This window comes from Amborella trichopoda, chromosome 12 (genome assembly GCF_054954075.1).
Source record: "Amborella trichopoda isolate Santa Cruz 75 chromosome 12, AtrichopodaSantaCruz75HAP2 v2.0, whole genome shotgun sequence".
Taxonomy (NCBI): Eukaryota; Viridiplantae; Streptophyta; class Magnoliopsida; order Amborellales; family Amborellaceae; genus Amborella; species Amborella trichopoda.
The window spans coordinates 1,552,714-1,565,026 of record NC_142347.1 but is presented as its reverse complement, the minus strand read 5'-3'; the positions used below and the strand labels follow the sequence as shown (position 1 = coordinate 1,565,026).

The 12,313-nt window shown below is 37.5% G+C and overlaps 1 protein-coding gene across 2 annotated transcripts; it reads right to left on the bottom strand.

The window, feature by feature from the left end:
* Positions 1 to 241: 241 nt before the first annotated feature.
* LOC18427503 (Pectin lyase-like superfamily protein) lies at positions 242 to 10,930 on the bottom strand. Of its 2 annotated transcripts, none has more exons than XM_011622567.3 (5): positions 10,060 to 10,930; positions 5,012 to 5,132; positions 4,433 to 4,681; positions 3,185 to 3,338; positions 242 to 924 (listed from the first exon to the last, which is right to left on the bottom strand). In XM_011622567.3, exons 1-5 carry the CDS (start codon positions 10,474 to 10,476, stop codon positions 399 to 401), a joined length of 1,467 nt encoding a protein of 488 aa, XP_011620869.1. In that variant the 5' UTR covers positions 10,477 to 10,930; the 3' UTR covers positions 242 to 398. The 2 variants fall into 2 exon arrangements, with proteins under 2 accessions (XP_011620869.1, XP_088710173.1); XM_088854047.1 differs by having other exon boundaries at positions 3,190 to 3,338.
* Positions 10,931 to 12,313: the final 1,383 nt, after the last annotated feature.

Below are 12,313 nucleotides of genomic sequence, written 5' to 3'. Positions count from 1 at the left end.
TTTCACAATAGACCAAAAGTTTTAAAAGATATCTTGGAGGCATAAAAATTATAGATTTTATTTCTTGTAACCCCCTAAGTTAATTTAAACCTTATTTTTTAGGCCAAACAAACCTAAAAAAAACATTCCTTTTTCTAAAAAACCATCGTCCCAAATTTCTCTCTCTATCTCCCCAAATTTCTCCCTCTCAAATTTCCCCTTCCTTAAATTCTGTATCTCTTGACCACTCACACGCAGAGACTGAGGAACCAAAATTCCTATGAATAAAAAAATGCATTTCTACAAGAAACAATAATAAAAAAGAACTATAGAGAGAGAAGGGAGAGGCAAACAACTGTTAAAAAAGAAGAAAGAAAGTGTGGGAGAGAGAACGAGTGCCTCGACTCCCCCAAAGAAGGCTAGAAGTCATAGTCGATATCAGAAGCATTTGATGAGACCGACTGCCTCACGAGCCTCCCCGCCTCATCATACAAGTCAAGGTTCATGCATGGGGCTGGGAAGACTGACCCTATCACCCTCCCACTCACATGCGAGCACTGAAACACATGCTTCTTCTTATATGACAACCCCACTGATAAATCACGAAACTCCACATTTTTTACTGGGATCTCATCACTACCCTCGATTCTAACAGGGACCCTAACCAATTGTCCATGGATCCCAGCAAACGTGATGTTCTCAAGGGCGGGTCTTGCCATCGGGTCATAGCCAGAGTCCGGATGCTCATTGTAGTCGGTCTTTATGACAATGCCAACACGAAGGTTGTCAAAGGTGAGGTTGTGGTACAAGATGTTACGCACGTAGCCCCCACGGCCAGGGGCAGTCTTGATGCGCACAGCACGCCTCGAGTTCCATATGAGGGCATTCTCCACTAAAACGTCCGAAACACCCCCCGACATCTCACTGCCGATAGATACCCCTGCGCTGAAATTTGTGACAGGTTTTTGTCAACATTGGTTTATTTTGTGTGAGATTTCTTTTGTACGAGAGAGAGAGAGAGAGAGAGAGGTTTGAGATAAAGGAAAGACAGCCAAAAAATAGTTATATGGCTTCCAGGTGCTTAATCATATACTGAATTGGTGCAATTTTTCTTATGCAGTTAATCTTGAATAGCAGAATCATGAACAAAAATTGCAGTACCAGGATAAATGTCCATATGGAAAAAGTTTAAAGCCTATATCAACAAAAACTAAATTTCAAAAATATTAGGAATAAAGGAAGCCAAAGCAACATACTGAGAAAATACAGGACAAAGACACATTTCTAATGTATTTTAGCAAACTCTAATTAAGATTTCTAACATATTTCAGATGGATCTCTGTTTTATGCAGGCAAGCATCTGCAAACCAAATTTCTAAAGAAACAATGCCTTAAATCACAGATTCCTTCAAGACCAAAAGCCCAATTTCTCCTCTCAAAGAAAAACCCAAATCCCCTATTTTTTAGTCTCTTTGAAAAGAAAAGAAGCCATTTTAGTCATTTAAATTTCAGCAACGATAAGCCAATATTGGAACCTGTTGCATACGCTAAACTCCAAAGGCCTCGAACTGCATTATCAGCATTGATTAGCCGATCCACAATGTTTACTTCATGTCTTCATAAGATGAGGAATCTATAGAGGACCTCTTGCCCTTACTTCATAGGAGGATGTCAGGTTGTTTTAATACACCTATTTGAGGTATCATCAGTAATGCCAGAGGTATGGGTTGAGCTCATGAGGTCCTAAATGTGGCCATCTATCTAGGAATGCCTTCTATTGTGGCAATCTCGGAGTACATGGAAAGAGACACATCCATTGGTTGCCTGGTGAATCCCTTGAGCGTATAGCCATCAAAGTTGAGTGTAAGCCCTACTAGACATCTGACCCACAATTCCCTTGGTCCACACTCGGAGCAACCATATTGTCAGTTTAGGCCAGATCCCCACTTCTATATTGCATAGCCTTGTGGAAATCCTACTTTCCTTATACCAAAGATAAAATGAAAGTCCTCATGGCAAAAACTTGCTATGACATTCCCTCCCCCTTCCACCTCTTTGCAAATGATTTAGGGCGTGCCCTAACTTAGTTGAGGCCCTTTTGATGTTATTGTTCTCCATCTCCCTTCCAACTCTTGGCAACTTGCTATGGCATCTCACTATTATCACCATCTTCTGAAATGTATGGACGGGAAGCAAAAGTAGAATCTTTGAGAGCAAAGATAATGTGGCCCACTACCTTTATAGAGAAGGTGAAGATCAAATCAGCAAGCATCAACTGGGCCCCCGCTAGAGTTATGGGGCTGCTCGGCCTAAGACCTAGACTTGCACTTGGTTGGAGATCACACGATGCTGAAGTACCTAATGTCGTGTCATCCATTCAACAGATCACCACCCTATAAGAATGTATAAAGTTCAATTTTGGCTCTCTCTCTCTCTCTCTCTCTCTCTCTCTCTCTCTGGCCTCTCTCTCTCTCTCTCTGGCCTCTGCTGATATCTGTGATACAACCCAATTCTAAGCACTCGTGCTTCTAACCAGATTTTGTCTACAAAGCCAGGGTATGCTATTGGCTGAGGGAGACCCTGCCAATGTGACAGCTGCCTCCTGTAAACGCCCCTGCCCCGTGGTGTCTCAATCCGAGCAGCTCTCAATGTTCCATTTTCTTACATTTGGCAGGAGTAAAACCAACTTGCTGACTGCCTTCTGTAAGGAGTGGCCACAACTTCTACATCAGTAATTCAAACTGTCACGTGAGATTGTACCCTTATTTCCTCTTTTTGTACATCTTTTGCCCCCAAAACCCAGCCCCTACCCCTCCACCCCCCTTGACCCACACAAACATAACCAAAAATAAAAGTGGACAATTTGAGACCTAAACTCCTATCAAGCACTGGCATGGAGCCAATGTGCACATTAAGATGGATACAGCATAAACAAAAACATATGATGTTCATTGGCTCTTGATAGAGATAGCAACCAGTTTCATCACTATGCAAGGAAAAGGCCATTTAAATACAATTAATATAATACCATTATTCTATATTCTTGCACAAATGCAAGCATGGAATGTAGAGTTCCTGTTGCTAAAGAAGCTGTGGAACATGCTTAATTTAACAAAGTGTGTGCACATGCATGGAGTATGCCAAAGAGCAAAAGTTAAAAAGAAAATGCTGCAATAGCTACACAATAAGCAGATCAATAACTCACCTCACCATTGATCTTAGGACAACGTTTCGGATGGTAATGTTAACGGACGGTCGGCCATAGGCTATTCCATACTGGTCCCAGCCGCTCTTGATGGCTATACCATCATCCCCAACACTAATGTAAGAGTTTTCGATCAACATGTTCTCACATGAGTCTGAAAGACATGCCCAATTTTTTTTGTATGTTAAACATTTATACCCACAAGGCCATTAAATAACTTAGTAAAATAGATAATAAAAACAATATTAATAATACGAACAACAACAAAAACAACAGCAATAGCAGCAGCAGCAGCAGCAGTGATTACAATGATGATGATGATAAGAAGAAAAGTTTTCGCAAGCAATAGTTTTAACATCATAAGAAGACACTAAAGAAACGAAAGGTCGAATAATACCATTGTGTTTTACACAAAAGCAATTTGGTATTTGTTGGTATAACTCTTGGCTCATCAGCCTGGCAGAAAGATATATGTATAACTTATAACAGTGATCGGACAAACTTGGGCGTAAGGATTGCTGATCCCTTTGATTATTGAGAAATCAGGGGAAATAGCTTAAAGTTTGAGGGCCATCTTTTGACATGTATTACTTTTCCTTTTGCAAATTATTTATGTTTTGATAAATGTGACATTTGCTTTTGGTACTTATAAAATACAACCCAACCTTCTGCATAAAGAAACTTCAAGTAGTACACCATGGAAACTAGAACACTGCCATTTTTTTAATGCCTAAGATACCCCTAGACAACCAGACACAGTAACCATTTCCCTGACATTTTTTGTGAATTCATCACAAATTTCTGTAAACTCAACCAAGACACATTTGATACTTGGCCGCAGCAAATTAAAACAGCTTTTAAGAAAAGTGGTTTGTACATCAGGGCCCACATCTGTTGTTGCACAGGTCCTGACATCTACACCATCCAATTGTATAGGAAGGTGCATATCATTCTCCTTCCTCCCAGTCTCGAAGTTCTAGAGAGATCTGCATCATCCAAATTAAATGGACGGGGCAAAGAGTGGGCCGGGCACCAAACTTGGTGTGTCATGGCCCACATAAAAATCAGGTCCAAAAAACATCCCTTTTTTCATTGCCAAAACGCAACTACTTTATCCACATCACATAGATTATATTCTCCTACTGTATATATCATGATCATGCACATGTAACTCTTAACCTAATGACACACACAAACACGCATGCACAGACACACATACAAACACACCCAAGAAAGAAGTATGTATACCAGGATCAATTCCATCCGTATTGGGCGCTTCAAAGAGTGGTGCTAAGATGGTAATGCCAGATACAACCACATTCTTGCAATCATAGGGGTGGAATGTCCAAAACGGCGAATTCTGTAGGGTTACGTTTGATATCTTAACGTCGCTTGACCACATAAGTTGTATAAGTGGTCCTCTTGTGTGGTTGAGGAGCTTCTTACGATACTTCCTCCACCATGCTGGGCCCTGCCCATCTATGGTGCCATTATGTCCTGTAAATTAAGAATAAAATAATCATATTCAGCATTTTCTCCAAATGATTTTCTTTCCACTATTGCACATGGTAAAATTTGCAGCAGAAGAAAAAAATCCAAGAGACGAAGTTAGTCCTCAGGCAGTCACAAACTCACAATAACCAGAAAGATGTCTTATTTACAATTCGAGTGAATCCTCTTTTAATTACTGGAAAGTTGAGGAATATTAATTGGAGGTTTTGTAAACACCATGGAGACTACCCAAACCAAATCTAGCTCCATAAATTCTGTCATATTCAGACTTAAGCCTAACCTGTAAATGAAAAAAGGGCAGTAGACTTAACTCACCAGTTATCACAACATCCTTGAGATTTTGACCATGAATCAGACTGCCATATCGAGGGCCAGGATGCTCTCTCCCATATCCATAAGAGGGCAAGGGCGGCATCAACGGCCAATACCTCTCGTCCTGTTAACATACGATTCACAGTCCATTAATAAATTAAATGAACATCAATTAAATGCAAAAATGCATAGTTTCATAAAAATCTGAAGGACAACTATAGTTTCATAAAAATCCAAGGAACAATGATCAATATGCAAACTACTAGTTCGCAAATAACGAAGGTCATCTGAATGAATGTTTTCCCAAGGTCAATGTATCTGGATTCTGCAACAATGATGCATATCATAGACACAAGTTATCCTAATTTGAGGAAACCCAGATAGAATCATCAAGGAAGAAGATTCAGATGATTTATGATAGCCCCAAGCAATAAGAAAATACCATAAAATACCAAGCTGTAGTCAAAGAAGAACATAAGTTAGCACAGTTCGATGTGGCACCACAACAGAAAAGCAGACATGCTTCCAATGCATACTACCAGAATGATACAGGAAGCACATACACAACACAGTATGGTTCAACATGGTACCCAAATAAAAAACGTCAAAGACGAAGAAGAAGACAAAAAGACAGGGAAGGGATATCCTTTGAAGTATACTTGGAAAGGCAGGGATGGCAGAAATGGTAACAAAGTATGGAGGGCAGAATTAACAGCGAACAAATGAAATGTAAATCAATGTAGCATGTCATACTATTTCTTAAATTACAGCAAGCATAATGACAGGAACTATTGTAGTCACACTCACAACTGTACCATAAACCATAGAGTTGAAGGCCTTCAGCCTATTGTATACACTCTTTGAGATTAATATAGCAGGTGGGGCTCCCGCACTAACCCCTGCAAGCCAGCCTATCTCCACCCAAAAAAAAAAATTTTGAGGCTATGTTGTATAGAGAGAGAGCGTCGACTACTTACGCAACAATTAAGAGATCAAGGAAAAAGATAAATACAATATGTTCTCTTCCCAATGTGATGACGGATGTACTTTGGTCAAATCTTGGTAGTAGAAACAGGTGAGGCAATCTGTGAGTAACCAATGGGACTGGTTTAATGATGATGTCACTTCAAATGAATTTTATAAGTACATTGTATTTATGGGCAGAGAAAATCTTTTTAGATATCAACCTTATCAGTTTTGTGTTGCTTCGGCTGCCCTTTGATGCAAATGAAGAAAGACTAGAACTCTTTAGCACATTCTTCAGGCCTTGTTGGACACTTCGGTCAACGAGAAACAACCTTCGGCCTAGGGGACCAAATAGCTCCTCCTCATATGACCCATTAATTCCATGTTTTTCTCTCCTTTGTTTTTCAGCAAGGAACCAAAAGGGAACAAAAGGCACCCCAAAGGTAAGGTTAGCCCACCAAATCTGATTTGGGTGTCATCAGGAAGAAAAACCCCGCCTTTTGTGCAAAAAAGCCATCTTAAATTTATTTTTTTTTTCAGGAAAGTACTTTATGCTTTCAGTTTTCAAATATAAATTTTGAAATTTAAGAGGCACATTTTAGAGTTTAAGCCCCATTCAGGACCTTTGGAGGTGGTCTAGGGTCATGGCAACCTGCCCTCAAGATAAGATTTGAAAGCTGAGCATAAGTTTGTCTTAAACACTATAATCATCACCAATCTATATGGATACTTAACATGCTTATTAATAACAGTTCTTTATTAGATTAAAAGTTTTAAAATTCATTCCATTTTTCATTTGAATGTTGGAACATAGATGTGAATACAAATAGCAATGATTCTTTATTGTACAATAGTATGCATATTTAGTGATCAATGGTAAATGACAAACAACCAATTTTATAAAATTGTTAGAAAAATGTGAAAGCTCAAGAGGTTGATTGCTTGTGAAAATTTCTATATTTATTCAGGTACAAATTACTATTTTACTCATGAGAAAATTATACCAAGTGTTTGAAGAAATTTTGCTTTGGTCAATACATTGAAGGCAATCTTCCACCACTGATAGAGGAAATGAACAAAGAAATGGATGCTTTAGCAAGAGAAGGGACTATGAAAACAAACGTAGTAGTTACTCACTTTGTTAATTACTGTCTGTATAAAGGCTCACTTTTTTATAGGGCTTAAACTTGCAAATAAAAAATATAGGGCTCAATGAAATATAACTAACCATTATAAACAAAATCATTCTTTTAATATATGTTAATTTTAAGATTTCTACTTTTAAGGCCTAGAGACTTCCCTCGAATCATCCCAAGCAAATTAAATTGGACTTGCAATCAAATTTGAATTTTCTTTGTCAATACTTCAAACCAATTTCAGATTGTTGCTCCACATAAAATCTCAAAGCTGATAACGCACAAACAGACAGTAGACCTCCATTTCTTCTTGATCCACTGGAATAAATAGTTCCCATCTGAATCAACTAATTCTACACTCTGAAACTGATAGGAAGATGGAATGGTGGTGTTGATGAAGCAAACTCCTAGTACTGGAAGACACGTTACTTGTACTTTGAAGCAAAATGCTTAAGCAAGACAGGGATCTAAGTTTCAATGGAATTGCATTACTTGCTCTAAGTTGCAAAATAAACTACATTATGCTAAAATACTTAAACTCACATCTTTTGTTTTCTCTTTTTCTTTTTTTTTTGACAAGGTTACATAGGAATGGAACTTGAGACGTTGGGCTATGAAAACCTAGCCTTTACCATCTTGACCGAAGCCCGTTTCCTCACGTCTTAACATCTTGAAAGATCAATAAGACAAAAGAATAATTGCTATCCTTTTTCATATCATCTAAAGTCTATGTATGATAATGATGAGCCTCGTGTAAGAAAGTGATACTTAAAGATGAAGTTTCAACAGGCCATGGTCATGAGAGAACCAGAATGAATAAAGAAGACTCCAGTACCATGTCATGTCTCAGTTGCAACTCAATTTGTATGGGTCTGAAATCTGAATTGTCAGAGATAACAATACCTAGGGCAAAATTAATAGAACAAACTCCCCTAATCCTAACTCTCATATGGAATGTGAGATGGAGTTGTCCATGGGTGTACATTCTTGGGATTTCAGAAGGATGGAAAGCTCCATTTTCACAACAATGCAATGTGAGATGGCGATGTCCATGGGTACACATTTCTAAGGTACACATTTCTAAAGAATGGAAAACCCTGTTCATTGTCTTTTTGCATTGTTTTTGTATGTTAACAGTGTCCCATATCTATCTGAGAGAGCTTAGATTATGGTGTTGGGCATCCCCTTTCTTGGAGGTTAGTTGCAAGTCATGAAGTTTAGGATCCAGTACATGACCAATCATGAAGCATCATCAGAAACATCCTTAGAGAGGCCAACAAGAAAAGGGACAAACATCCTTAGAGAGGCCAACAAGACAAGGGACCAGTTGGCAAGTTGACAAGGGTGGTAAAAGTGAAGATAACATCAGAATCCCATATCATGTTTATATCTTTTGAGATATACCGTCAACTTCTTCAGTTGTACGTGTTGATCCTTAGAGAGGCCAACAAGACAAGGGACCAGTTGGCAAGTTGACAAGGGTGGTTAAAGTGAAGATAACATCAGAATCCCATATCATGTTTATATCTTTTGAGATGTACCCTCAACTTCTTCAGTTGTACGTGTTGTATTCACATTGAGTTTTAGTTACTTGTAGGGGAAGTGTGGGGGAGGCGGAAGTCTCCTTGGATATTTAATGGAGTGGAAAATGCAAAAGAAGTTGCTGAGAATAAGAGAAGCCTTTGGGGAAAAGGCTGGATAGTCATGCTATCTTTTGATTATCTAGCACTAATTTCTAGAACATTGTTGACTAGCTAAATTTTAACCCGATAGGAGTGACCCATTAAACAGTGAAAATGGAGTATGTTCCCATAATAGTGTCTAGAAATAGATAGATACACAAGGAATCTCGAGAAACCAAAAGAGATACATGGTAAAATGGAGGAAAAACAATTGGGAACAATGGTCAAATACACGAGGTGGATTCTGACAAAAAAAGAAATAAGATCATACCAGTTTCTGTAATTTATTTCACAACTACACGCATGTTCACTTCAGCTGAAGTCAATGTTCAAAAACAACGCTTGGACTGGGGATTCGGCAGGGTTCCGAGTTTGAGTCTCCATAGAGACTTGGCCGAATCTGTAAGAGACTTGGCCAAGTCTGTATAAGCCATAATATTAAAATATACGAAGTTTTGGCCGGTTCCTGTTCGGACTTGACACCTTGAGTTTTAGAACACTGACTGAAGTGCTGAACACATCTGCGTATGCACTTAAATCCCCAACATACAGAAAGACAACAGTCTCATCCTGATGCTCCCTCTATTCTTTATTCTTCTTCTTTTTTCCAGTTTTTCATGAATGTCAACATTCCAACTTTCTGTTGCCAAAAAATCTTTAAAATTTTTATTGGTTTCCAATTTTTTATATAAAGCTTAAATTGGAGAAAGCTATACCAACAATCATGATCCAAAAAAAAAAAAAGGAGCAAGTTAAGCTAGACAATAGCTTCACTCAAATCAGTCAGCCTAGATTGGTCGATTCTAGTAATGGTGACCTAGAATAACAGTTTTCTAGTAATGGTGACCCAGAATAACAGTTGCAAAATGGCGCCACAGAATAAAGAGTTGCAAAAGTAAAGAAGATTTGCATAGTAGAGAAATAATAAACTGAGAATTCAAAAACAAACTTTTTTTCTCTTTGCGTGTGTGATTGTCAAATAACAAAAGAAAATATCAAAGCAAAAGAAAACTATGACAATAATCACTACAAATTTCCACAAAGAAAAGCATTCAATCCAAACTTAGCTAGAGGACGGAAAAGGAAGGCTATTAGGCAGTGCAATTAAGGAAAATTCAGATGACTGTTCAGAAAACGAGGAATAAAATTGATAAAATACTAGGAGCGGAAATCCTATTAGTAAGAATTCCACAACAATCCAGAAACAACCGGCAACCTAAGGTTTTAAAATAGAGAGAAAATTGACAAAAAAAAAGAAAAAAGATACCTCAATCCCTAGAATCACAGCATCTTCAGCAAGAAATAGGGTCATATGACTGGTTAGGTTAAATGGAGCAGTGAGCCACCTCCCACTCTCCACATTAAGTTGACCACCACCACTGCTCCGGAGCTTCGAGATAGCTTCAATGGCTTTCTCAAAAGCCTTGGTATTTACAGTGACGCCATCACCTACACCTCCAAAATCGCTCAGATTATAGGCCACCGGTCTTAATTTTGGGAGCGGCCTTGAAGGAACTCTCCTTGAAGCTAGAATGCCCTCTACAGAGCTTTTTTGCCATATGAACAATGATAAAAACACTAGAAACCAGAGAGCCGCAAACCATGCCTTATATGAGGAGAATTGAGTAGAAATCCACTTTCTGATATCTGATACACGTACGTTTGATCCGAGAAAATCCGCCATGGAAGTTGCAGAGAAAGCTTAGGGGATTCCCTTCCCCTGAAGCTTTGAGAATAGCGTATCGTGTAAAGAAATCGGCTATTTTATCGATGATTGGAAGAATTTATGGAGAATGCACAGGAATAAGCCCCAAAAATCATATTATATGATCCAATATAGGCAATCATTACAAGCATTAGGATGATAATGTAAATGTGAGAACTTTATGGCGTGAAAATAGCCTCTCGTGCACCGAAATCCACGACTTTTATCTCGATCTCCTGCTCTCATAGAGATTACTTCGGATTTGAGGTCTGGAACTGATGATAAGTGTAATGGCTATAAAACCCGGCCATTTTTACATCAATCAGCTACCGTCGACGGGACTGCAAAGGATTTGACGTTGATTTTTGTGGTGAAAACGGACGATTTGTAGGCTAAATGGGTGCGCAATTGTGATTATGGATAAGGTTCGTGCGATGAGTGTAGAGCTTTAAGGATGCAAAATAAGGGTTTGAGGAGTTTGAGATGGAGTAGGATTCAAGAGAAGTAAGAGCGACGATTCCGCTTTCACATATATAGAGAGAGAAATACATCATATCCTCGATATCGTATAGAGAGAGAATGATGGAGAGAGAAAGAGTTGCAGAGGAGAAGCAGCCGGAGAGATAATTACCGAATCACTTGTGTCCGTCCTAAGAAACTCAAGCCTCGCTAAATCTGATTATGTAAATCTGGTTATGTACAAATATCTAGGGTAATTATATCTAATCTAAGGAAAACATTTATATAAAGTAGTAACTTAAAACGTAGAATCAAAATGCACATAAAAAATCCATCATAAATTTGTTGGAAAACCCTCCAATTGATCAACATCTAAAATCAATGAAAAAATAATAATAATAATAATAATTTCAAATCCGTAAAATAGTATAGCCTGCAAACACACTATCTAAACCATCCATTTTCATGTATTTTTAGATCTACTTGTTTTGAGACATTTTTAGAATTTAAAAATTTATAATAAGAGATAAAAATAGATTCTTAAGTCATCTTAATAATTTTTTATATCATAATTATATTTATGATAAAATTTAGAAGTGCACTTTAATTGGATTGTTTCAGTTTGCAACCGCATGCAAACCACACCCCCATTATCTAATATAGATCTCTATTTCACATTCTATTTCACATTCATAAATTCAAAAGGGAAAAGGCTAAGATTTTATCAAAAAAAGTAAAGCATCGCCTCAAAATTCATGAAAATTATATTTTTTATATCGAAAAATTTTCAAGTCAATCATCTCGACCTTGATCGTTATGATTGTGATAAAACAAAAAAAAAGGATTTCAAAACTTAAAAATAGTGTATCTTGTAACACATTATCTAGACAAATAATTTTCAAGTGTTTATGAATCCACAAGATCTATACTAGTTTTTTAAATCGACCTTGATCGTTATGGTTTTGATAAAAAACAGATTTGAAGCTCTAAAAATAGAGTATCTTGTAATTCATTATCTAGACATACCATTTTCAAGTGTTTATGGGTCCACAAGATCTATACCTTTTTTGAGCTATAAATATCATAATTAGTGGTGAAATAGATTTTTAAAATTATTTTAAGAATTTTTTAATGCATCAAGTATTTTTTAGATTTTAAAACCATCTTAAGAATTTTTCATACCTCAAGTATTTTTTTAGACAAGATTTTGAGGCACGGATTTACTGATTTTATAAAACATAGGCCTTACATAAACTACATCCATTTAAAATTTGTCTAAACCTCTCTTTCTCAAACAACCATAAATATACTCTTCCTCTCCTCTCTTTCTTTCAAAAATTGTCAACAATATACTCTC

Bases quoted from the DNA above. Each gene is read 5' to 3' on its own strand.
- LOC18427503 (XM_011622567.3), bottom strand. From the start codon at position 10,476: ATGGCGGATTTTCTCGGATCAAACGTACGTGTATCAGATATCAGAAAG. The intron at 3,339-4,432 runs GTATACATACTT...CATGTCTTTCAG, and splicing joins TACGGATGGAATTGATCCTG to ACTCATGTGAGAACATGTTG. The intron at 925-3,184 runs GTGAGTTATTGA...CACAAATTTCAG, and splicing joins GTCCTAAGATCAATGGTGAG to CGCAGGGGTATCTATCGGCA.